We start from the raw sequence: 26,862 nt of genomic DNA on the forward strand, positions 1-26,862 counted from the left end.
TAGTGGCCACAGGCCACACTACTCCGTTGAAGCAGGAGCGAACAGAACTTTGCTGGACCACGCTCCATCCTTGGAGGTTTTCAAAACCCGGCCAGACAACGCCTTGGCTGGGATGGTCTAGCGGGGGCTGGCCCTGCTGTGAGCAGGGGTTCGGCTAGACACATCTGAGGTCCCTCCCAACCCTCATTTCTATCAGTCTGTGAGTTCAAAGCACTCTGCCGGGCCGCGAAGCAGCAGCCGCCAAGAGCAGCACAAAGGGTCAAGCGCAGGGGATGGACACGAGGGCGGTTCCCAGCGCGCGGCGCCGGGTGAGGGTAGGAGAGGTGAATCTGCGACCCCCCGCCCGTCGGCCCCGCACCCCGCCAGCTGCACGGGCCGGGCGCCCATCGCGGGTTCCGCCGGCCGCCAGGGGGCGCTGCCGCGAGCCGGGCCGGGCCTGGCCGGGTGAGGCGGGGCCGTGACGCGGAATTGGGGGTTCCGGTCGCGCTGCCGCGGGCGTTCCGGTGGTTGCGGACGTGGCCGGCTCGGCTCCTCGCGCGCTGTCGCCGCGCCCGCCCCGCGGTGGCGGAGGATGAGGAGGCGCCGCGGCGGGCGAGGCGGGCCCCGTGGCTCCTGACCCGGCGCCATGGAGGAGAAGTACAGTGGGCAGGCGCTGGCGGGCGGCGGCCTCCTGGGGCCCGTGGACGTGCCCAGCGCCCGGTAATGAGAGCACTGGGCATCGGGGACCCGTGGGGACTGGACGGACCCACTGGCCGGCGGGGGGTGGAAAGGGGTAGGCCCAGGACATTGGACGAACCCACTGACCGCGGGGGGACGATGGGAGGGGCCGGGACCGGACACTGGAGGGCCGGGGCAGGGGCTCGGCCTGGCAATGCCTGGACTTACATGCCCCCTCTGCCCACAGGCTCCCGCGCTACATGGTGCTGCTCTGTGCCGCCAAGTTCCTGAAGGCACTGGGGCTGTTTGAGTCGTACGACCTACTGCAGGCAGTGCACCTCGGACCCTTCCTCTTCGTTGTCCAGCTCGGGTGAGCACGGGCGAGGCACGGGGTGGTGGCAGGCTCAGTCCTAGTTGGGAGAAGAATCACGGGCAGGGGGTGTACAGGGTGGCAGCAGCGACTTGGGGAAACACGAGGCTGCAATGGGCTCTGCGATCACTTCACTTAAGATTGGTAGGTGCTGCTTCCAGTGCAGCGCTACAGTGACCAGAGTCGTGCTCACTGGCAGCTGGAGCATGGCACTGCCACCAGGACCGTCCCAAGAGTGGTGGGTGTGGACCCTTCCTTGTAGCAGTGCCCAGAAGCCCACAGTGCTGCCCTCCTGTTTGAGAGGCAGGTGGGCTGTGCCTGCTGCTCTCTGCTCGAGACCCTCCCTTTGCCCACCTGCTGTCACCTGAATAGCTTGGTTGGCCACTTGGCAGGAGGGCAGTGTGTCAGCCAGCTGAGCGACATTGCTTGCAGCAGATGTAGCCTACTAGTGCCTTTGTATTTACAATTCCAGAGGTATCAGTCAGGAATGGTTATAGTTAGGGGGTCTACCTAAATCGTGGTTAGACTTGGCAATTTTTGCAGATTGGTCGTGGCATAAAGAGTAAATTCTGCAGACATTTTGCAGATGTCCTTTGGTGGCACTGTGGGGATTGGCAGAGGCCCAGGGAGAGGGGAGGAGGGACAAAGAGGCAGTGGCCATCTTTGTTGCTGCTCTTTGAGCTGCCATACCAACTGGTGCCTCACCTCCCAGGCAGGCTGCAGGACTGGTTTGCAACAGCAGCAGGGACTCTTGGCTCCCATTGAGGAGCCAGCAGATTCTTTTAATAAGTTGGGGGGTTTTTTGTTCTCAATTTCATGGGCAATCCTGGATTTCATGGTTTCCACAAAATCTGCAAAACTGTCTTTTAGTAGACCCCTAGTTATGGTGTTTGGGAACAGGCCTGCTAGCTTTCGTTTGCTACCTGGGGAAGATGGTGCTTAGGGGTTTCAGTTCCTGCTCAGCCCCTGCCGCAGAGAGAGGGGCATCCAGGCTTATCAGCAGCCTTTCAGCAATGAATGCTTTTAAAAATGAGCGAAAAAGTTGCTGTTTTGCTGCTCTTAATTTTCTCTGCAGCTCTGAAGTTTTGTATTTGTTTGTGTATTCAGAGTAACCTGTTGAGTATCCTGTGACAGCTCTGGGCGGGGGGGAGGTGTTTAATGGCAAAGCAAGCATTTGAGGCAACTAAATTTCAGCTCTGGCCTAAATCCTTTGACACTCAATTTTTGGAGTATAGGGTACAGGGGACAGAAGCAAATCGAGTAGCTTACAATACTTTTTGCTTCTGGAGAAAGGGGAGCAGAATTTCATTTTAAAACACAAATATAATTATTCTTTAAGATGGGTATTGTATGGGGAGGGAGGGATGTGATTGTTTAGAACAGATATAAAATTAAAATTGCTATGTTTAAACTTTGTGACTATAACAGCATTTTAGCTAATGCTCTAATGGAGAAATTTCCCCCCTTTTAATAGGTCCGCGGTTTTTATGGTTTTGTTTCAAAAGCCGTTTTCTATAGGAAAAACTGTAACGAAGCACCAGGTGAGTTGATATAATGCTGATGCACTCATTTTTGGTAGATTAGGATTATCAAACTCATTGGGCTTCCCTGGGCTCTGGGCCAAATGAGTAGTGTGGGGTTGGTCATGCAGGTTGGATCAGGGCCACAGACCAGCTCCACATGCTGAATATGTGCCCATCCCAGACTGGCTGGAGTGGATGGCACTTGTGGTGTGCATCTCAGACTGGCCCCATGTGTGCATCATGTGCAGCGCACATGCTGAAGTAGGTGCTTCATGCAGCATGTGCCCCAGGCTGGCTGGAGTGAGTGGCATGCAGCTGGGACCAGCTAAAGTGGATGCTGTCTGTAGGGCCAAACCAGAATAACCCACATGTGGAATGTGAGTCAACTCCAAGACACATGGGCAGCTCTGGGGGCTGGTTCTGGCTCATGGGCTATATCTTTTGACACCCTTGCTATATACTGCATTATACTTTATTCTCCCTGTCGTCCTAAAGTAGTGTCAGTGGAATACAAAATTTCCTGTGGCAGTGAGCAGTGTGTGAGGCCAAGCTAATCTTATGTTAGCCACATGATGGTAATGGTACAGTCAGTCATCTTTTTAGCCCTATGTTCAATTTTTTTCCCAGGGCACATCCACAGTACAGTGACAACATGACCTGACCAGGAAGGTCTCGACCATGCCCCACTCACAGACCCCCAACACATGCCTGTCCCATACCCAAGTAAGACATCCAGGGGCATCCTTCTCTGGCTGTTCTCAAGACCTCTGTCTGGTGTTCTCAAGAGCAGCTGTTGGAGACGACCCAGAAGGGTGTTTGGAGCATGTCCACAGGAGTGGATGGGCAGGGCATGCTAGAGGCCAGTCTGGCCAGGACCCACTGCTGCTAGGCATACCCACAGTGCAGATGAGGCCTCTGAGAGAGGATTTCATCACTACACTACACCTACCCCTGCCTAATGTATAAAGTGATTGTTAGTGGTATAGTCAGTTCCTGTTAGTAACTATGAATGTGCTCTACAGTGAGAATCTGAATGATTTTTTCGTAAGTGTTTAAAATGTTAATTTCTTCTAGTCTGAAAGCCCGTGGCAATATGTCAAAGAAGGTAGGAGGAGGAACAGACTTTGTATTTGGAGGGGTTTTGGTCCTTTTTATCATTCTCAGAGAATCTGAGGATTTCAGTTAAAACTTTTAATGCTTACATTTTAGATTTTTAAGGGGGAGGGTTGTTATGAATAACTGAAATGGTTTGTTTAGAAAAACAAATCTTGTCAAGTAATTTAGCTTGTTTTAATATTTAGATTGACAAAAAAAATCTAAATATTTTTCTTTAATAAAAATGACCTGCTTCTAACTGAGGGACTGAGGCTTCAGTCCTCCTAGAACTTGACTATATGCTTCAGTCCAAGTAGGACTCAGATTGCCGTCTGAGTCCACGTTGGTTTCAGTAAGATTAACCACTAGGATGAAATTAAGCAAATGCATAAACGTGGAGTTTAGGCTCCTAATTTTGATTGGTTTTATCTAGGTACTATATGTGCTTCCAAGAGGTATTTTATTTTGCAATACATTTTAAAATATCATTTTTGAACCACCAAGTAGATTTGAGCTCATTCAGTCTAATTTTAATAGCCCCAAAACTGTATCTCAGATATTTTAAAGTATTCGGACCACAACCAGAGAGCCTACTTCTGTAACAGAAAATAATAAGAACTTTGCCCAATATCATATTTTCCCCAAACCTAAGCAGAATAGGGTGTGCTTAAAAAGAATTTTGCTGATTTCTGTATTAATAAAATATTTTTCTTTTATAGTGGATCAGAATTGTTAAACATGCGGTTGCTGGCTGTATCATTTCACTGTTATGGTTTTTTGGCCTCACTCTCTGTGGACCACTAAGGTAAATGTGTATGTTTGAAAGTGTGTTTTATCTGACTAAGTTAATCTTCATGACCTACTCCTGTTTCAGCTTTTATGTCTCATTCAAAAGAAATCTGCATGTCAGACATTACTCGCTATTTTTTTTTAAACATGTCGTTGGACTTTCTCCCTCATACTTAGCTGGAATTATCCATAAATCTGCAAAGCTACTTCTTTCTCCTTCAAGCTCCTTACTTGTCATGATTTCTACAGAATACTTGATATCGTGACTAATATTATCTTTCATTTTGTTACGTTTCACTAGCTATTCATCTGCTGTCTCTGATCTCACTGCTTCTTGAGGGCAGAGACTGTCTCTTAGTTCTGCTTGAGCAGCATCTGGCACAATGCAATCCTGGTCAATGGCTGAGGCTCCTAGCTGCCCCAGTACTTCAAAAATTATGACAGCTTAATCTCCATATCCAGCTATATGAAATGACATTGTTGTAAACTTAGTTTCTTTTAAGTAAAGCACAGAAGACAAACATGCGTTTCTGTTCATCTTTAAATCATCAGACAATGGTAGTAGCCTGCAAATAGTGACAATTCAATGCTGATTTGTTGCGGGACATTTTTATTTACCCTGCAGTCTCACTTGTCTGGGGAGGAGCTAGGAATGCTATGGAGGTCTTAGTGCACTTGGCAGTAAGCACAGCCCCTTGCATCACATGGTGGTAACCCCCTTAGTCAGTTAAGGAACAATGCAGACTGAATCTGAGCAGGTCAGGTAAGAGTGAGGGGTTGTGAGGGCTAGTTCAAGATAATTGCCATTCAAATTGTGTATAAATGATTGGCTTGTTTTGTTGGATCCAACTCCTAGGATGGTCAGATCTGAGATAAACTTGACATCTGCCTTTGGCTTATTTCTTGCATCCTTGCCACCTGCTCCATGCATAACTGCAGTAAGTGAGAATTGCCCATCCTCAGCCCAGAAGGATAGCCTAGTGGAGATCAACTCTGACTAACGAGTTGACTGAGAAGGAACAGGCCCGTGTCCATTCTAGCAGATGGAGGTGGGGAATTTTGGACATTACTGCAATAAGAATATTAACTGCCACAGTTTCACTTCTTGATACTCTAGTAAAAGTGTACTGCAGTTTCAAGTACTTGCCTAACTGCCATTACTGAACTACTGTACATATTTCTTTTATTGCTCAAGCAATTGATTTTTTTTTTTTTGTCATGATAATTTTTTAGCTGGATTAGACTTCAGGCTCCTAAGTATTCTCTGAATTGCATGATATTGCTCTTGAAGCTGTAAGATACATTCTGGACACAATTTTATTTAATTTTATGTTGCACTAGGGAGCAAATTCTTTGTAAATGGACAGGATAAAAATGACTCTCTCTTGTTCTGCAGGACATTGTTACTGTTTGAACATAGTGACATCGTTGTGCTCTCACTGCTTAGCGTACTGTTCACAAATTCAGGAGGCGGACCAACGAAGGTATTCAGATATTTTTGTTGAAGAGTTAAATAATACTGCAGCATGTTCTCAAAGTAACAGATATTCCCCACTACAGTAGAAGTAAAGGGCTTTTCAAACTCAGATTGATAGTGGGCTTAGGCAAGCTGCATGATTGCTTGAAATATAGGTGAAATTAAAATTTGCTTTTTAAAGAAATATGGAGTTGATTCAGGTAAAGAAGAAGAAATAGTGTGAGCTGTCTGAGATCTGTGATAAAGATAGGCTTGGAGTTAATCTTGTGTATATAGGAAAAACTCCTATAGTATTTTGCATTTTAGAAGCCGCTTTCATTCAGGCATCATAGGGTCAAAACCAGTTAAACATAACGGTGGTCAGTGGTCCACTCACTACAACCGTGGCCCAACTTTTTAGGCTTCTGGGAGGCCACCTGAGTTTTTGCTAGTCAGGTTTTTAGTGTAACTAGCATTCTGTTTCTGTACTTGATCAGAACTGCCACCATCTTAGGCATCTCATCACATCCTTTGAGACCCACAAATAAGATGTCTCTGTGGTGAAAGTTCTGTAACAAATCTAATTTGGTGGGCCTGCTTTTACTATGCCTAACATGTCTGACCAGGAGTGAGTTCAGCCAAAAAGAAAAACAGCAGTAGCAGTCTCTAAGTCAAAACAGCTGGAAGAGGAGCCCATCTATAAGGGGTGTGCAGTGGTGTCAAACTCATTCTGCCGTATGGTCTGGATCTGAGCCATGGATTTCCTTGTGGGGCAGATTGGGACATGATGGTGTCTGAGGGGGTTCACACGGGTGTTAGTCTCCCCTCTACCACAAACACACATCCCAAGTGGCACTCTGTGCCCCAAATTTTGGTGGCAGGCCCCATCCATGCTTGCCTATCCCCCAAATTCTCAGTCCTACTACAAGGCCCACATAATGCAGCTCTCTGAGCTGGATCTGGCCTGTGTGTTGACAACTCTGGTATAGAGGTTGGAGCACCTGCCCAGGAAAAAGGAAATATGGGTTCAGTGCCCTCCTCAGCCTGAGGAGTTCAGGTCTAACTCTTACCAGTACAAGCTAGGCTGTGTTGAGGACACTTCATTCCTCCACTGTTCAGAAAGAATTCCAGAGTCATGGTGCCAGAGAAAGCAATGTTGACCAGCCCATGGCTTTTTATATGCTTTGTATTGACAGTCATTGGGTGCAATACACTTCTTGGGTGAGTGTTCTATAGGCTGTTATAGAGAAACTTACTATGTAGCAAAGCTTACTGTGTATTATTATGATTACTATAAACATCTTTTTAATAGATGTGGGCTTATGAAGGAGATAAATATCATTAGTGGGGTTAAGGTTGCAGCTGTTGTGGTTCAGCTGTGGTGGTCCAGGAAATGGAAGAGGCAAGGGTTCTTTATGATGTCTCTTATTGGAATATGCACAGTAGGTCCAATCCTCCTCACCCTTTGTAAATGTCATTATCATTTCCCCAATGGGGAAAAATTCTGGACTGACTGCATCTTTGTTATTTGTGGAAGTCTTGCTGACAGCACTTACAAAGGTATCTTCAGAGCTGGAATTCCACAGTTAGACTAGGACTTTGGTTACAGCCTCCGTAGGTATTGCCAAGTAGGGTTGGACTACAACAACTTTCTCCTGGAATCAAGCATGTACACTTACAGTAATGCAGGAATACCTTCTCCAAACCAAACATGTTTATTTTGTCAGAATATATGCTGCAGTTAGAGAAGTGATTTTTAAAAAAGCATGAGACCTATCTTTATATTCCCTTATCTAAATTTAAGCTTTATGTCTAGTTCAGGAGCACCTAGTTTATTCACCATCTCTGAGTTAGGGCAGTAGCCTTTGTTGCTTGTAGTATACTCCGTGTGTTTCACCCAACTGTTTTCTAAGGTTTCTGGGCTCTGATGTCTCCTCAGATCTCCAGCTTAGCTTTGGGAGAAGTACCCCATTCTAGCTTGGAATTAAGTCAGCCAAAGTGTAGACAGACATAACACTTGAACCATTCCAAGAATGTAACTGGCTGGGAACTGTTTCACAATTGTCCCTGTACAGAAGTGTCCACACACACATTGCTAAGGGTTCTGAGTGGAACACTGATCTTTTAGGGATTGCATTGCTGCTATCTACATCTCAGGCTGCCTATAGATATGCTCATTCATATTTTACTTAGACCGTGTTGGAGTAGACTCAGTTAATCAAGTCTGCTCTGCTTACTAATTGAAATGCTTTAGTGTCGTCTCATTGTCACTTCTACTAAGCCTCTGTGCTTTTTAAAACAGCCATGGGAATGCTTTAGCTAAGCCTCATCAAATGAGGTTTTGCAAAAGTGGTCCTGCAACCATATTTTTAAATGCTCAGGGGCTTAATAGACATGACAATGAGATATTTGAATTAGAGCAGCTCTCTGGGAACCACTCTAATTAATACCTCCTCCCACCCTTGAGTACATGTATAGGCAGCCTCAGGTTTTAAAGTGTATTTAGAATTTTCTAAGTGTTACATCTGTCCACACCCCCGGATAAATTCTGTTCCCAATTGATGACCCAGCTGTTATTTTAACTGCTTTGAAGCTGGATACCTGAGGCTGTTCCCTGTGTCATTATATCATCTTCAGCAGCTTTCTTTTGACTTCCATATACATTCTGGCAGAACTTACTGTTGTGGTTCAGTGGTAGGATCTTTGTATGACATATGGAGGACCTAAAATCAGTTCCCTCCCCCGCTCCCCCGGTGTCATTTTGGCATTAGGAGAAATACGGGTTACAACAGAATCCATATTGGAATAAGTGTGTCTGGGAAGGAAAGCATTCATACATTTGTCTGCAACAGTTAATGTTTATCAAATTAAGACAGTTATGTAATTTTTATCGATGCCCTTCTGTTTGCTTTTTAGACAAGAGGTGCTGTATTTTTCATCATTGCTGTAGTCTGCTTATTGCTTTTTGATAATGATGATCTCATGGCTAAAATTGCAGAACATCGTATCCTTTCATACTATAAATGTGAAATAAAAAATACTTGTTTTAAACGGTCCATTTCTATCCGCTATGCTCACAACTATAAAGAAAAGGGAAAAATACAATTTTAATATTCTATTTACTGAATTAAATGTAACTTTTTTTTTTACTCTGTGCTAAATCTTATTTAGGATTGTGTTCAGTAATATTTTATATCTCTATAGATGTTATTTTCACCAGCTACTTCACACTCAAAAGAATTCATTAGTTACTTTAATTATCTCAGTTGTACATATGCTATATATAATTACAAATTAAATTGAACTGACAGAAAAGAAACATCTGGTAACACAGTTAACTTGAGCTTATTAGAAACCTCACTGTTTGCAACCCTCCCAAAGAAATCACAAGAATTGTGGATGCTTAGCATTTCACAAATTCAGGCTGTTTAGGCACCATAGCCTCAAGAATACTTGGGAAACCATGATAAAGATAAATGAATAAAGACAAAGAATGATATAGATGTGTATAGGTTAAAATGAATATTTGTATTTCAACTAGAAATGGAAATTGATAATAATGCTTACTTTATGAAAAGCCACTGAATAAGCATAAAGTGCGCAATAAAGTAACGTTTCCAGGAGGCTTTCAGATCAAACCTCCATTTGGAACAGACTATAATTAAGTCTTGTGATAAAAGTGACAAACAAGGATCAAGTTTAAAGATTAAAGTTTAAAATCTGATAGCAAGTTGTGGCAACATAAGCAAAGGTGAAAGGAGTAATGGTTATTGGTATAACTGGGAAATTCAGAAACTGCTTAGGATCCCTTAAAATTCTTGCAGAATTAGCTAAAATAATTTTAGATTAATATCCTTGCCACCATTGTTTTTCCTCATCTCACTTTAATCTCTTCTGGACTGCATACTTCATCTGTTTAGTTCTCTTGTCTGCATCCAATTTTAGTCTGTCCTTCATTTTCTGTTACAAAGAAGTGGAATTGATCAATTTTAAACGGCAGATTTAAAAAAAAATGTTTTTGGAGTTGTAAACAGTTTGCTTTCATTTTAGTTGTTTTCTCATTTAAGTCAGTTTCCAGGGCTGGGTTGGTGCAGTTGCTAAGGTGTACAGTTGACAGCCCAGAGATCACTAGCTTGAGGCCATAGCAGAAGCGCTCATGGCATGGCTTGTCAGATTCCAACAAATCCGCAAACTCTGCTAGATACCTTATCACAAGGAAATGAAAAAGAAAAGAAAAAAGAAAGTCAGTTATATTAATCTTCTCTGTTTCAGATATTTGGGAATTCAGGAGCAGTTCATAAAAAATTTTAGGTGCTGGACAAAGATTAACTTTTAGAATGGTTTCAATAAAATCTACTTTTACTATCTGTTTTATCCTTGTAAGTCCAATTGTTAGAATTAACGCACACAGTATAACTAGTTTGGGCATCTATTTAAAGTTTCTTTAATTGTTGTTGCTTTAGTTCTGTAACTCTTTTCTGTTCTAGGAAAGTGATAGGCTTCCAGCATTCCATATTTGGCATTGAAAAATTTCTACCAATTTTAAAGTTTGATTTGATTATGTGTTTTACTGTCATCAAATGCACATTGACCCTTCTCTTTATTTCCTGTGGAATTTCAGTTTCTAGTCCTCTGTAACTGTTTGCATTATTTATATTTTTAAAAATAGGTAAATTGTTGTTGATCATTATGGTTCTGAGATGCCATTTGTTCTTACCAAATTGTGATTGGAGGGTAGAACTTTAATATTTATGTAATTTTCCTTAACTCAACTTGTTCAGCTGAAGGACATCATGACAGTGCTCTTACCCATGTTCTTTATACAACCATTGCTTTCTTAGGAGTTGCGGATCACAAGGTAAACTTTTTCTTCATATAATCTACTTTCTAAATGACTGAAAAATGTGTGCATGAAAGTATGTGAGAAATTATTTGTGAATCTAGAATATCCTGCAAATGTTTGGCTTTTGTTGGAATTCAATTGACCACATCAGTAATTCAGCTAAAATGGCTTTATTAAATCCAGAGGCCAGTAATAGTTATATAGTTACTTTCAATTAATGCTATAAAATATAACTATATACTAGCTATACATTACATAGTGTTATACACTTATTCATTTAGATAAATTAGAAGCTTATTAATGAAATTAGATACTTATTAATGACTATACTTGCACAGTAATTACAGTTACAAGCATTTAATCAGAATGCTTGCAGCTGGACTATCAAGGAAGAGTCTAGCTGCCTTATGCTGACTTGCTCCAGCAGGTTAGCTCATACTAGCAAAGAAATCCCTCTTTCTTGATCCACTTCATCCCTAGATTTTTCATTGGCTCCTTGTTCTGATTCTAGAAATTAATCAGACCTAACTTGAATCTTCCACACCTACCTATCTAATTATTCCAGGTGCAAAAAACTTTTTTCTTGTGTTGTTTACTTTGGCCTCAGGAGGTCTAGAGAGGCACCAAATCTCCATGACACCTCCTTTGCCCATCAATCTCCTCCTTATTGTCCACCAACTGTATCTTCTAGCTGTAATGTCTATGACTCATCACACTTCATCTACTATATAGTGCCACTAAATTCTGAAAATGTTTGGGGAGATGCCTTGAGTCTAAAAAGGTGGCCTGAGGGGAGCGGCGGCAGCATAGAACTGAGGCCCAGTGGCTGGTGGCAGGAGGAGACCAGGACAGCGTGGCCCCCTTCCCCAGTCTGTTATTTCTCCCACTACTAGAAAGCTCATGCAGCATTACTCCGTGGCAGTGCAGCTGACACAGGGTTGCAGCAGTGTTGGCAGCAGCAATGAGTCTCACTGCCCTGCTCTGCCCTGGGTTCCACCTACTGGGCTCCGGAGGTGCTTGTCCAGCTGGGCTGCAGCCCCATGCCCCAGTGTGGGCACACAGATTGGGGTGGGGGGAGGCATGTGCTCCCCATCTCCTCCAGTGAATCACCTCTGGCTCCCAACCCCTCCCCAGGGGTGCATAAAGCAGTGAAGAAGCTGGCATGCCTGCCAGCTGCCCTCCTCTCTTTTCCCCTACCAGATGAGGGACAGGCCCTGTGGCTGCGTATTCCTGCCCCAGCCCTGGGCCTCGCGCACTTTTTCAGCTGGGCAGTGCCTCCAGCCCCTTGCCAACCGTGACCCACTCCCTCTGTGGGGCTGGGTACAAGCTGTCACCACCACCTCAATCTGTGTGTGTCCGTGTCCCCCACCCCGCCAGCCCTGTTACGTTGCTTATGCACCCCCACCATAGTTTTACTAGCAGGCAATTGGGAGAGCTGCTCTCCACCATACTGTCTGGCAGCTGTGTTGCTGGCCATGTAGGTCTGATTGGCCTTCTCCTACCCCCTGCAGCCCCTTGCAGGCTGGAACCCTGCCAGCCTGCAAGGGGAAACCCATGGTTTTCTGCATTTATCTCCTTTAAAGGGGAAAACCTGTGGTTTTGGGTTGTTTGGGTTTTTTTGGTGTGTGCACAGCAAACAGAAAACCCAGTTTCCTGGTAATAATATTTTAACCAGATTAACCTTTCCTATTAATATGTAAGGGGGGGAACAGGAAAAAGAATATGTAATATTAATGCAAATATTGCTAACAGAGAGAAGAATTTGACTTGCAAGTTCTGCTGCTAACATCTATCTCTGATTTCAGGGAGGAGTGCTGCTTTTGGTATTGGCATTGTGCTGTAAGGTTGGCTTTCACATGGCTTCCCGAAAGCTGTCTGTAGATGTAGGAGGAGCCAAGCGTCTTCAAGCTTTGTCACATCTTGTTTCTGTCGTTCTATTGTGTCCATGGGTCATAGTCCTATCTCTGACAACTGAGGTAACAGCGAGTATTTAAATACATGAGTGACTGCTTTTCTAATCATTCTAGGAACATAGGACTGGAAAGGGTTTCCTGGACCTTCAAGTCCTATCCCTGAAATTTGTAGGTCGTCATCTGTCCAAAGAATCTGCAGCCTGTGACACAAACATCTCCTTTAAAAATATTTCATTTAGTAAATTCTGATTTGAAAAATAGAATTCTATGCATTTCTGATCATGTGGGTTTTTTGTGCTTGTTCTTTGACAACTCAGAATTTTGGATTGCAGGTGATGTGATTTCTTTTTCACTAAAACGATTATTGTTTAAGGTCGCTTTAGTTTTCCTTGAATAACTTATGCTCTGATTTTCAGCTGTTTTATACTAGGGTCTTTCTATTGAGAAAAGAAAACCAATATTTTTTTCATAACTTGAAAAGTATAAATACTCAAAATATATTTTATACCACACAGGTATTTATGCTATAAATTTAAGGCATTAAATATTGTATTTTCTTACATAGCCCCCACATAAGACATACCTTGTCTTGGGGAAGGACAATGAATAAAATATTTTTCTAGAGTTACAGCAGCATTTGGCAGGGGCAGAGCCTAATCTTCAGCTTGTTTCATCCTTAGACAAAAGGTACAGTTTTCACAGCTGAATTGTCAGTAGTTCTTGTCTGCACAGTCAAAAGCTGAAAAACTGCAGCTGCTCTTGAAGACTGGACTCCATGGGCAGATCTGTGATTTCGAAAAAAGTTAAAAACTGTTTGTAGGGCTGTGAAATAGGAGGAGATAAACCAGGCAGAAATGACTAAATTGCAAATTCATCAACAAAATTGCCAAAAGAAAGTAAATTAATTAGTGGAACATCAGGACCACTGGAAAAAAAAAAGAGGGGGTCATTAAACTTGTGTTTGAGAGAAGAGCAATTTGCTGGAATCAAGTGGATTATAATGATTGATTCCCTCAGAGCTGCCCTAATAGAAATGCCTCTGCTGCTGTTCTGGGGAAGGGAAATCAGCTTCCATACTCAAGACACACACTACTTGGAAGGCTAATTTTTAGGGAAAGGTATGTGTAGTATGCAAGTAAATATAGTAATAATATTAAAATATCTGGTGTGTTGTAAGAAAAAACAAATATTGTGAAATACTATTTTACCAGTACATTTAATTGTATCACTTAGCAAAAGTGTACAGGATTTAATACTGCATATGCAGACTTGCATTGCATATAGGTTACTTGTCTGTTGGACTGTGACCAATGTTATTAATTTTTCTTAGTTATAATAATGTTATTTTTCTTCTTACAGAGCAAAGTAGAATCCTGGTCCTCTCTCATCATGCCTTTTATAACGGTTATCTTTTTTGTTGTGATCTTGGACTTTTATGTGGAGTCCATCTGTTCTGTCAAGATGGAAGCTTCCAAGTGTGCACGTTATGGATCCTTTCTCATTTTGATTAGTGCTCTACTGTTTGGCAACTTTTGGACACATCCAATAACAGACCAGCTTCGAGCTATGAACAGACCGGCTCACCGACAAAACACAGAGCATGTCCTCTCTGGAGGAGTGGTAGTGAGTGCTGTTTTCTTCATTTTATGTACGTAGTCCTTATTACCTTTCAAATGATGAGCCATTTTTGTTATTGTTGTTATTCTGTATCACTGGAAGGTGACCAAAGAGTTTCTTGCAAAATTTCACTTGACTATCTTTTGTGGATTACAAGTAGGTTAGGGGTAGAGGGATGGATTGGGCCCATGGCTACACTCATCACATACTGCCTGTTTAAAAACAAAAAACAGCAATTGTGTCCCCTTGCAAAAATATGGCTTTATATATGCCTTAGTCTGTCTGTCTGTAATGCTTTATTCACAGTCTGAAACAACCAATCAGACTGCTTCAAGAGCATTCGGGACAGGAGGTGGCAGCCAGGACACTGCCATGTCTACAGGGACAAAGGGGGTGGGGTGGCCTTGCACCCCCTGTCCCCTCCCCAGCCCTGCTTTCTAGAGACAGTGGTGATGGAGCGGGGAAGCAAGGCCAGCACTGCAGGCCTCACCCCCACCCTGCTTCTTGGAGGCAGCAGTGGGTGCAGTGGGCCTAGACCCCAAGCAGCAGGTAGGGGTGGAGCAGCCCTGGACCCAGTGCAGCAGGGGAAGGGAGGAGCAGGTCCGGGCCCGACGTAGTGGATGAGTGGCAGGAGGGTGGGGCAGGCATGGGGATCCGTCCCCTCCCCACCATCGTTCTAGATGGGCGATTTGCTAGTGTAATAGTAATATTGAAGGCAAAGTTCATAACTGCTTCACTTCCGTGGTGTGTTATTGTTGAAATTTGATTGAATATGCCAGCAATTCAGCTAAATGCCTTCATAAATCCAAAGACTGATAGCAGGTGTATAATTATCTTAAATGAATGCTCTAAAATGCTAACTTGATATTAGATAGCAGAGTTACAATAATTAGTAAAGACCTGAACCAACACACGCGAAGATTATCTTAAACATTGATCAGGTACTTACAATAAAGTTAAACCCAGGGATCAGTGAAGGCTTATGCTAGCTGGCTCCAACCCAGCTTCATTTGGCATTAGCAAAGAAAACTCTTTCTTGCTCTGTTTTATCCCTCTAGAGTCCTCATTGCATCATTCTTCTGAGATTAGACCTAGCTGGAAACTTTATACCTGTTTATCTTGCCTTTCCCTCAAAACAATGGAACTTCCTTTTACCTTTTCTTGATAAGATTTGCTCTAGACCTCCCTAGGTTAATGTTTGGTGTGTCAGGCTGATACCATTGTACCCATCTTTCCTCACAGATATTCCCAAAATGTAATATATCTGCACCAATGAACCAGAAGCCCTCAGGGCAACTACATGGGTGAAACTAAATACCAAAATATACTCTCGCAGAAAAATGTAAAGGACAAAGACATAGACACATCAGGATCACATTTCTCACAAAACAACTACACTCCTTCTCTGACCTTACTAACCCCAAGGGGAATCTATGCAGCACCTGTAAAGGGTAAACTTTGGGGGAAAATTTCTTAAGCTGGCTGGACACTAGGAACCAAGAACTTAACACTGATATTGGTTCTATGGCACACAACCTACCTTATTTCTGAATTCTTCCCACGCAGGAAAGGTGGTAATGATCCTCCTACTTTTTGATAATCCTTGCTCTCCCAGTAATCAGTTTATTTTTCTTCTGCTAACTATTCCTCTGCTACCAGTAGGAATTTCTCTCCCCCTTGCATTTCATAGCTGTACCAACTGTCTTTTTACTATTGCTGTGCTTGCTTTTTTTCTCTTAAGACCCAAAAAAGAATGCCTTGCATTTGAAAGTTTGTCTGACTCTATATCCCAACTATGCAGTTGGTCCAATAAAAGAGGATCACCCTAAGAAATCCTTGCCTCTTGCATAATTTCTGGACCATCACAGCTTCAAGGATTACTCTGACTTGTAGATTAGTACATCCATAAATAGCATTGTCATTTGCAATTGCCTGTTAAATTTGGTGCTTGTGTACTTGCTCTTGCATGCACATACTGAAAACAGGCAAGAGAGTATAGATTCCTGGAATTACTCTTGCTCCATGATAAAACATCCCATACCCTGCGGCATTAGCCTTCCTAATTCCTACAGTTATGGGAACTTCAATTACTGATAGGATGCTTGCATTCCAAAAGAGCTGTAAACCAGCTTGGAAACCACTACAAAACCTGAATATCTTTCTTTGCAGCTGCCAATATCCTGTCCTCCCCCTCCAGGAAAGGGCAGAAAGGCACTCTTATTGGCTATTCTCCAGAAGGCACTCCTCTGTACAATTTTATGGGTGATGCGTTGCAACATAGCTCTCAGTCTTTACCACGCTTTATTAAAGAATCACTGAAACAAATCCTGGAGGAGTCTGATTCTAGACAGATCTTCTACTTCTTGTGCCTAAATCTGGTAAGTGTGTTCCCTCGTATCCCAGATGTCATGCCACAGTAGAAAAAATGTCAGTTTTCTGTACTTAAACTAAGTCTGAAAATGAGATTTAATTTATTTTTGACATGGATTAAATTAACTTAATTCCCGTGATTTAAATGTTCTTAGGTCTGCTGCACTATTGGACTAATACTAGCTAACATTGGGGTATATTTTTATATACATCTTATATGGCAACTAGCACAGTGGGGCCTAGTGGGTGCATCGGTATGTGTTATTAATGCAACTCAGTAAACTCCAGTGCAGTTAGCACCAGAGTTTATTGCTTCTGGGTTCAGCATTTACACGTGTGCCTGGGACTGCAGCATGTTGTGGAGGACCCCAGGTGGCAGAGGGCCGGGGGAGTCAGCCTGCCAGCCCAGAGCTGCCCAACCCCAACTAAACATGCTGCAGAGGGGTTGGCTGGGGCATGAGGGTGCTACAGTGTGGGGTTAGCCAGCAGGCAGCCCCTGTACTAGTATCATTGTGCCTCAGTGAGCCCTGGTTACCATCTACATGTGTGTTGCAGCAAGGTAAATAACTCCACTGTAGGATAGTGCTTGTGTCAGGTAGTACTGTCCTACAGCAGAGTTAATTGGTTTACTCCAGCCTAATAGCCCTGCACATGTTGATGGTGATGTTTTATGGTACAGCTAATTAGTCAACTGCACAGTGAAGTGCACATGTAGATGCCCCCAGTGAAAACTGGAGATTTCTAGATCCTAAAACCATAAAACCATAACTTTGAGTGACTGCAGGTAAAATTTGTGTGCATTAAAATGAATGATACCTTGGAGAGTGGGATTAATTTAGCGATATTCTTTTGGAATAAGCAGGAGGAATGGGTAAGAAATAAGGCTGCAGGCAAAAGAAGGTTTCTGGTAACTGAGTGAGAAACAGTTAATGACCAAATGAAGATCTTAGCAAATCTTACTAACATTTCAGGAGAGAGCTTGAGTAGCTCAAGAGAATAAATGAAGTGTTGAACATAACTTCAAAGATTTGGATCTGAGGTCATGATTATATGGACAAATTGCAGCAAGCTAATGAGAAAATAGGGATTTACTGCACATCAGTGACTCTGGTAAGAGTATGTACAAAAGTTACCTTGAAGTAAATGAAAGCTAACCCTCAGGATTGAGCTGCCACAGGATGGCTTTCAGTTACAAGATAAAAGCAAGCGTGTGTGCAGTTTCCATAAACCACTTGCATTCAAATGCACCTTAATACTATGGTTCTTTGAAGCCTGCTCCGTATATGATAATCCATAGTGGAATTGATCATCGTTTTTCATCGTTTTGGGGGGTTTTTTGATAGGAAATATTGCTTGACTGTCTGTGGATTCATAAATGCTGGAGTATTTATTACTAAGGGGTACCTGTATCCAAAGAATTCTTGGAGAGTCATTTTTTGCTGAAATTTGTGATCGAGGTGGCTTGTAATAATAGACATTTACAAATACCAATCTGTAATTTTCACTCTAGGAAGGGGGTTTGAATTCATACCACTTTAATTTAGAAAGAGCAGCTCCTCATTTTTAATGCGTTTATACCTTGGCAAGGTAGATAAATCTGATTTTTAAAAATCAAAGTAAAAAAAAGGTGAGATATAGGATCTTGTACTGTTTTAGAGACATGAGACGCATCTACACGTGCGCTTTAATGTGCAGTAGCATATTTTACCGCACATTAGAATGTCACATCAAAAACTATGCTAATGAGCAGTAAAATAGGCTACACTAAAATTAGCATCACTACAAAAAAGTTCACTTTTGCTACAGTGCATTAGGGCATTTATTTAGTACCTCACGTGAGAAGCACAAAATTTAATGCACAGTAGCAAAAGTGCATTAATGAATGTATAGACGCGCCCATGGAGAAGAAAAAATGTCCATCTAGTTCAGTGAAACCAAACCCTCTCCACCCCCTCAGTAATTGTCATCTTTGTAAATTGGCCTTTGCAGAATGAGTAGGAGAACTCTGGTTGCCAGGTGTCCAAGGTCACTTTTACCACATGCTCTGGGGGTTGCAAGGGGGGGTGGCACTTTAATTGGAGTGGCTCAGAATTCCAGCATGTCAGAGCAGCCTCCACACTTGTATATAGATGCCATAAGACTATCACTGTAATCGTAATTAGCACTAATTTTTCTCCTATGATGTACTGCCTTCAGATTGATTTGGGTTGCTTTCAATATTTCAATGCAACACTAATGGACATGATTGATTTCACTAAGCGATGATCGCTCCAGCAGTCATCAGCTCCTCCCATAACGCGTGTGAACACTACGCCTTCTTGCCAAGGAAATCCTTCCAAAGTCTCAACATGGCTTCATGGACGTGATTTTTGTGGCCTGGCAGATCCAGGAAAAATGCCAAGAATGACACCAAGAACTGGCCTTTGTAGATTTAACCAAAAGCTTCAGCTCTGTTAACCTTGAGGCTCTATGGAAGATTCTTATCAAATGTGGTTACCCAAGGAAATTTATTGCCATCCTGAGAGTCCTTCATGACCAAATGACTGCTTCCATCTTATGTAGTGGCTCCATTCAAACTGGCGTCAAGCAGAGCTGCATGATATCAACAAGTCTGTTTTCTGTCTTTCTTGCAGTCATCAAGGTGTTTATCCATGACTGTCTGTCACATGGCATCAGCATCAGGTACAGAATGGACAGGAACCTTTTTTCAATCTCTTCCAACTCTGTGCCAAAACCAAAGTTACTTCAACCTCAATTACAGACGATTGTGCTGTCATTGCATATGCAGAGGAGGACCTACAAACGGCCTTTAACTGTTTCTCTCAAGCATACCAGTGCGTGGGACTGACCCTTAACATCGGAAAAACAAAGATGCTTCACCAGCCCACTCCAGGTCAATCAACTCCCCCAGCAAAGTTCTTTGTGGATGGACACGAGGTGGAAAATATTGAACATTTTGTATACCTCAGCAGCCATCTCCCAAAGAAAGCTAGCATCAAGGAAATCCAGTATAGCCTTCAGAAGACTGTATCATTGTGTGTTCAATGATCATAACATCAGGACTTGAACAAAGCTCCTATTAAATAAGGATGTGGTAATCCCAACTCTTCTCTATAGCTGTGAAACTTGGGTGACCTACAGGGACCACCTGAAAAACCTGGAATGTCATCACCAGCGCTACCTGCGAAAGATCCTTGGCATAAAGTGGGAGGATCATCATACATGCCAGTGGTCCTCACTGATGCTAACAGTATGGAAGCATTGATTTTTCAAGATCAACTGTGATAGACGGGGCACTGTGTGCTCGTGCCTGATGTACGTTTACCAAAACAACTGCTATACTCCCAACTCGGCCAAAGACAAAGGATACATGTGGGCCAGAGGAAGAGCTTCAAGGACAACCTCAAGGCAAACATTAATAACTGTTGTGGCATTGACACCACAAATTGGGAAAAACTTAGCCCTAGGCAGGGCTACATGATGAAACTTCATGAAAGAAGGTGCTTCTTTCTTTGAGGAAAACATCTCATCCTGGTGGCAGAAAAATTACAGAAATGGAAGGAAAGCGAACAAGGCCAAGAAATCTGTGGTCTGACCCTCCCTTTATCCACCACCTGTGGCATTTGCCAGAGAGTCTACAACTCTAGGATTGGCCTTCTTAGCCATCAGCAGACTCATTTACAACCCTTTATTTCACCCGTGGGAATGATCATCCTTAACCATGAGGGATCATTGCTGCTGACAGCCCCAACCAGCCTGTCACTGTCTATATGTGCTTTTCATTGCGCTTAACTACTCCACTGTCCATCTTATAGCAGAGTTGGCTTACTGTGCCCTAATACCAGCACACATGTAGACTGTGACACTTCACTGTGAAGCTAATTGGTCAACTCCCCAGTAAAGCACCCATGTAGGTACACCCTGTATGTACTAAATGGACTTGCAGGCTGCATTGTCCTTTCAAACCAAGAGATTAGATCAGAGCTGAGTTAGTGGCACAGCAGTATGCCTGAAGCTTTCCTTTCTCAATTCTGTTGATCTTGATTACTTTGTACAAGAACTTTTTTCTTGACTTCTACTTTCATAGGCATGAAGTGTGCTTAGGAGGGTTTATAAAGCTACTATTATATTTAAATTGACCTTTCAAAACTTAGTGTGGATGTTGTATTATTTTGTTTTGTGGGGGATAGAGTTAAATGGCATAGAGATACCTGAAACCTTCTAAAAGAACTGGTAGCACTCTAGTGGAAAGACTTCTTGCCAAATGCGTACACAAAATAGTCACGGTTTCATTTAAGCGTACATTCCAAGAATTATTTTTTTTCTTTTCATTTTAGGCTTTTACTTTTGTGGAGCTATTCTATGGAGTGTGGACCAATAGCCTTGGACTGATCTCAGATGGCTTTCATATGCTTTTTGATTGTTCTGCTTTAGTGATGGGGCTTTTTGCAGCTCTGATGACTAGATGGAAAGCAACCCGTATATTTTCTTATGGGTATGTACAGTCTTTATAGATTATTTTGAAGGGATGCTAGACACTGGTTGTAGGTCCTCAGATTTAAGGCAAAATCTTAGGGTATGTTTCTAATCCAGAATGTTTTCCTGGCACTTATTTCAACATTCTGTTATTTCTTCTTCTTTTCCCCCTCCCAAAAATGAGCCCATTGTGCTAATAGTGATCAGTCAGATTTATCCATAAAAATGACAGATACAAGATAAATATGAAAACTGCAATTATGGGAGAGACTGGGAAGTTTTCGTGTTTGTGTATAATGTACATTGAAATCATCAACACTGGGCGCATCTACACATGCATTTGAGCTGATCAGTTTATTTGCAAGTAAACTACTTGTGAGTAAACACTCCTTGGCAGGTGTCTACACATGCAGGGACATGGCAGCAGATTTGCTGCTCTTAGCACCAAATTGGTGCTACTTCTTGCAGACCTACAATTAGCCCCTGATGCCACCAGAGAGAGCCCAAGGCTCTGGCTGCAGGCTTTTGAAAAGGCAACCCTGCTCTCTGTTCCCTGGCCGGTCACTACCCTGGCCAGCAGCAGTATGCAAAGTGCAGGATTGGTATGCAGCAGCTGTCTTCTTGCTGCCTCCCTATGCTCTGGCTCCTCTAGCCCCTGCCCCTGGCAGCAATGGCCAGCACCCCAGACTCCTGCTGGCCACTATGTTGGCCTTGCTGGCCTGCTATGCTGACTGCCAGCTAGCCCATAGCCTTCTGGGCCTGTCTGGCTCCCCAACACATAGTGACCACATGCCCAGCCACAGCTTACCATCCCAGGGCTGCCACCAACACGCAGCTGCCACCTGGACCCCATCCAGCTGGCTGGACCCAGGCAGGGATGCTAATGACAGGCTGGTGAATGCCGCTGCCAGGGCCACTCTTGCTCTTCTGGGTCTCCAGCCCTGCTGCCTCTGGGCCTGCTGAGGCAGCAAGGACTGGTGGCTGCACATCAACTAGCAGACCTGGAATATTGAGCAGTGGCTGGAGGCATTCCAGATAATCCAGGCAACCTCCTCCTGGAACAGTTCTTGCCACACCTGAAGCGGCAGGATGCTACCATGCAGCTGCCCCTCCCGGTGGACACCCAGCTGGCCCTCACCCTGCTCAAACTGACCAATTCCCACCCACCTCCACTATATGGGCCATCTCTTTGGGGTATGCAAGGTCACTGCCAGGATGGCCATCCTGGACGTGCTGTGCGGTGCCCTCCAGGATGTGCTGGGGCATGCGGTGCTCCATGTGCATGACCCCCTGGCAGTAGTGGTGGAGTTCTGTGCCCTGTTTCCCCCAGTGCATCAGGGCCCTGGATGAGACCCACATCCCCATCACCTGCCCTCCCCATGGCAACCAGCCTTACTATAGCCAGCCAGACTTTCATGCCATGGTGCTGCAGGCCGTCATGGACCGCTGCTGTGCCTTTGCACATGTGAATGCTGACAGGGCAGGCAGTGACCATGATGCCCATGTGTTTCAGAACTCCGCCCTGCCAGGCCTGCTGCAGAGTGGACAGTTTGCACTGAGAGGTGCCGGACCTGCAGATGGGTGTCATGGTAATCCCGCCCCTCCTCATCAGGGACCCTGCCTACCCACTCCTGTCCTGGCTCATGTGGCCCCATATCAGCCAACTGGACCCCTACCAGGCCCACTTTAATTAGTGCCTGGGCTAAATCCGCACCCTGGTGGAGTGTGCCGTTGGTCATCTCAAGGGATGCTGGCACACCCTCACTGCCCGCCTCAAGTTCGCCAAAGACAACATCTCCTGATCATCATCACAGCCTGTATGCTGCAAAACATTCTGCTCCCGGTTGGCATTTCTACTGCAGTAACTAATTGTGATTTAAATTTGCTACCTGCGAATGCTTGTAGACATGCGCTTATGGCACAGTTAAGCATCTTTTAGATGTGCCCACTGATAAGTAAATTTTAGCTGTCTCTGAAGTCAATGGAAGTTTGTGGCTAAATTGCCTATATCTGGGTGTCAAATGAATTGGTTGTCCATATAACTTGCCAGCAGCCAGGTTAGAGCTGTCACTGTTCACCTTTTACCCCCGTTGCCAGCTGCTGTCAGTTTTCAGCAGCAGTCAAAAACAACACATTTGGGGATATATGTGCAGCAGTGGTAATAACCCTTCTTGGGAATATGGCCTGCCAACTGATTTGAGTTCCTAAGACCTCCACGCCTACGTTCTGATTTCTGATCACACAGAGGTCCCAGGACAGAACTGTCTGTCTTGCACCTCCCTGTGGTGAGAAGCTCCACAGGCCAGTCAGCCCACTGGCTGTTATGATTGACACCCCTAGCACAGGCAGTTTAGATCAGGGGTTGGCACACTGTGGCTTCTGGGCTGGATCTGGCCCACAGAGCCATGGCATCCAGCCTGCAGATGTGGAACTTAGGCAGCAGGAGCTTGTCCTGTTGCTATAGTGGGTGTGTCCTAGCACATGCTTGCCTCCCACCTAAGTTGGGTCATTCCAGTCTACAGCCTGAAAAGGTTGCAATTGGTTGGTTTAGAGAATATGAATTGTAGGACATCCAGTTACTTTTTAAAGTATATATTATCACTAAATGTTAAACCTCATCCTGAAAATAGTCAACCCTTGGTCACCTTTTTGTCCTTTCTTATCTACCTACCATCTCTTTATTTTGACTTTGGACATGTCTATATATGATGTTTACTGCAGAATTGCCTAATTAGCTCTGCAGTAAAGTCTCAGCATCTACATATGTAGCTCTATTAGGTTGCAGTAAACTAATAAATGCCACCGTAGGATAGTACTTGTCAGCATGAGTATTACCCAGTGGTGGTGTTATTTGCTCCACCGCAGTGCATGTATACACACTGGGGTTGGCTGGGGCATGGGGGTGCTTCAGTGTGGGGGCTGCCTGGTGGCTCACCATGGACTACAGCATCCTTGTTCCCTAGCCAGCTCCTCTACAGCATGTTGAACTGGGTCGGAGCAGCCCCTTCCTGGCAGGCCTACCTCCTGGGCCCCCCCTGAGCTGCCAACTCAGCTCAACATTCTGCAGTCCCAGGTGCACATGTAAACGTGGTACCCAGGAGCAGTAAACTCCAGTGCAAATTGCACCAGAGTTTATTCAGTTGAATTAATTTCATATGTAGACAGGTGCCCACTGTAAACTTCTACTGAGTAACCTGCTGCAATAGGAAAATGCCTAACGCAACTGCTACCAGAAACTAATTACGGGACAGATGAGAAAATAACTGTATAACACTGTGCACAATCGAACTGTTCTTAAAATATTTCATGCATGAAGGACTAAATAGATTAAAACACTTTCAGATCTCTTATAAAGTTAGTTGTTCAGTTTAAAATGTACACTTGTTCACTTTCAGGTATGGCCGGGTAGAAATTCTCTCTGGATTTATTAATGGCCTTTTTCTAATGGTAATAGCTTTCTTCGTGTTCATGGAGTCTGTGACCAGACTGTTAGATCCTCCAGACATAGATACAAACATGTTAACTGTAAGTTTTGCATTTCATTCTGTTTTTGTTTTTTTTTAAATACTACTGTTAAATACTATTTCAACTGAAATGAAAATTAATTTAAGTAAATAATAGAATCTAGGTTACATAACATTAAGGTTTTGTTTTTATTGACTTTAAAATGTTTCTTTGCTTTCTGGGATACAACAGAATTAAAAGGTTAAGTCCTATCTAATCTAAAGATAAAAATGTAATTTTGCCTCCTGTGCATTTTACATCTTAAATTCTGTTCTTAGTAAATTACTTTGGGCATGGTATGAATGCATGAGTAAACTACAGTGAGTTTTAAGAGGACTTGTCACAGAGCAGCTGATCTGTAGTAACTGTCAGTCTTCCACCTCTAAGCATACAATAAGCAAAGCAAAACTTGGCATCTTCACTTGACATGCTGCAGAGTAGAAGCAGGCCAGTAGACAGTTACTAACTGCTGACTGCCAAAATGCAAATCGGCTCTTAAGAGGTGTAGGTTGTAGCTGTGTTGGTCTAAGGACATAGGTAGACAAAGTTCTTTAGGTAAATCTGATAACTTTTATTAGACCAACTCAGCCAGTCAGTTAAAATGTAAACTGGGTTGGTCAACAGGTGGGGGGTGGGGAGTGGGGGGCAGTGGTGAGTGGTGGAAGAAGAAAGGAGCAGCAGTGGGTTAGCAGTGGGAAATGGCAGCAGGTGGGGGGAAGGGGAATTAATGTATCTGTAGTCAAAGGATGAGGGGTGGAGGGGTAGGGAATAAATATAGCTGATAAGAAGTATATGGTTTACCTGGTCTTACATCAGGTCTTAAATGTTTTGAGATGTAGTGTTAATATGAAATGAGATGGGGTACAGGTGCACCTTTGAGGCCCCTAACAGATGTTTTTTCCATCAAGCAACAGGTCATATACATTCACTCTATTTGACCTGCATCACATTCACAGGGCAAGTTACTGGGTGGGAGTGGGGGGGTGAGAAGCACCCTTGAGAACTTGCTTCACCAGTGCTCACCAGCACGGAAAGCTGAAATGCTGTTGGCAGGAACCATAATGTATGCCTTCAGCTGTGCTGGGAATGAGAAGTCAACTGGGTTCACCTTGGGTGAAGGAGTTGTTCCCCCCACACCTGCGCACATCCCTGAGACCAGTTAGAACTTGCTGGAGGGGGAGGGGGCTTGAACTGTCCAGGGTCCTTATGAAATGCATTTATGTATGTACATGTCCTGCCTGCAGGTTTCAGAATAAATGCTCTCCCACATCTCTTTCCAGTGTTAGGTCACCGGAGTGTTCCTTTATTCTCTGGCTATCACAGAGAGGTGCTAAATAGCTTCTTAAGCAACCTTAATAAAGACTGGTTGGAGAAAGGGAGGAGGGTTGGTGAGTTATGACATTTGCTGCTGTGCCCATAGGCAGCAGGGTCAAGCATGGGTCTCAGAGTTCTCTTGCAGGAAGTGGGGGAGGGAAAAGAGCAGTCCAGCATCCTAGGATGCTGGAGGACCTGGCCAAGCACTATCACCTTATGTAATATGCCACACATTCAAATTGAAAGCAAGATACAAATGAGCTGCAGAGATTCTGCATTTTACAAGTAGCATCTTTCAGGCTGGGCTGCCATTTTGAAGCAAATTATCAAATTGCATATAACAATTAAACACACCATTAATAAATTTAAAGATGTACGGTGCACCTCTACCCTGCCTTCTACCACAAATGTTTTGAATAGAGAAACATTCAGTGCTGTCTTTAATATTCAGTTGAAAAATGTCATGCGATTGTGAATACAACTTGTTTTTAATTTAACTTGGATTTTAGAATCAATTTGGCAACTGTATCTATGCATCTGTAATTGCCATTGAGTTAATTTGCAATTTTAGCTTCTAGTCTCTTTTTCCTTAGTCCACCATAACATGAGGTGTTTCAAGAGATCAGGTAGAAGTCTGGATAGAACAGTACTTTATAGACTATGGGTCAGCAACATAAAGCCTGCAGAGCTGCTGACCTGGCCTGTGTAGCTGGTAGGCTTTGCCTCTGCCCACATCTGTGCTGAGGCTGGACAGTCAGAAGCTGGGCCCGCATCACTGCCAGCACTCCCCTCCCCTCGTCCCTGGCTACAACGTGGACACAGCTTCTAGCTAGTGGAATGTAAGCAGTATAAAAGACAAACACTGCTGGATTAAGGTTTATCTTAAAAAACATCATCGCCACTTACTGCTTCCTTCACAAGATCATCTTTTGTGT

The 26,862-nt window shown here is 43.7% G+C and overlaps 1 protein-coding gene across 1 annotated transcript in view; it reads left to right on the forward strand.

The window, feature by feature from the left end:
- The first annotated feature begins 483 nt into the window (after positions 1 to 483).
- The window catches only part of SLC30A5 (solute carrier family 30 member 5), a 32,484-nt gene continuing 6,105 nt past the window's right edge, over positions 484 to 26,862 (forward strand). The window contains exons 1-12 of the mRNA XM_019532178.1: positions 484 to 699; positions 905 to 1,027; positions 2,502 to 2,568; positions 4,365 to 4,450; positions 5,831 to 5,918; positions 8,807 to 8,894; positions 10,672 to 10,748; positions 12,539 to 12,709; positions 14,006 to 14,294; positions 16,433 to 16,641; positions 20,971 to 21,128; positions 24,505 to 24,634. Coding sequence (XP_019387723.1) covers positions 626 to 699; positions 905 to 1,027; positions 2,502 to 2,568; positions 4,365 to 4,450; positions 5,831 to 5,918; positions 8,807 to 8,894; positions 10,672 to 10,748; positions 12,539 to 12,709; positions 14,006 to 14,294; positions 16,433 to 16,641; positions 20,971 to 21,128; positions 24,505 to 24,634 — 1,560 coding nt within the window. The 5' untranslated portion in view covers positions 484 to 625. The remainder of the gene's footprint in view (positions 700 to 904; positions 1,028 to 2,501; positions 2,569 to 4,364; positions 4,451 to 5,830; positions 5,919 to 8,806; positions 8,895 to 10,671; positions 10,749 to 12,538; positions 12,710 to 14,005; positions 14,295 to 16,432; positions 16,642 to 20,970; positions 21,129 to 24,504; positions 24,635 to 26,862) is intronic.

Source organism: Crocodylus porosus, unplaced genomic scaffold (genome assembly GCF_001723895.1).
Source record: "Crocodylus porosus isolate Cpor-Errol unplaced genomic scaffold, CroPor_comp1, whole genome shotgun sequence".
Taxonomy (NCBI): Eukaryota; Metazoa; Chordata; order Crocodylia; family Crocodylidae; genus Crocodylus; species Crocodylus porosus.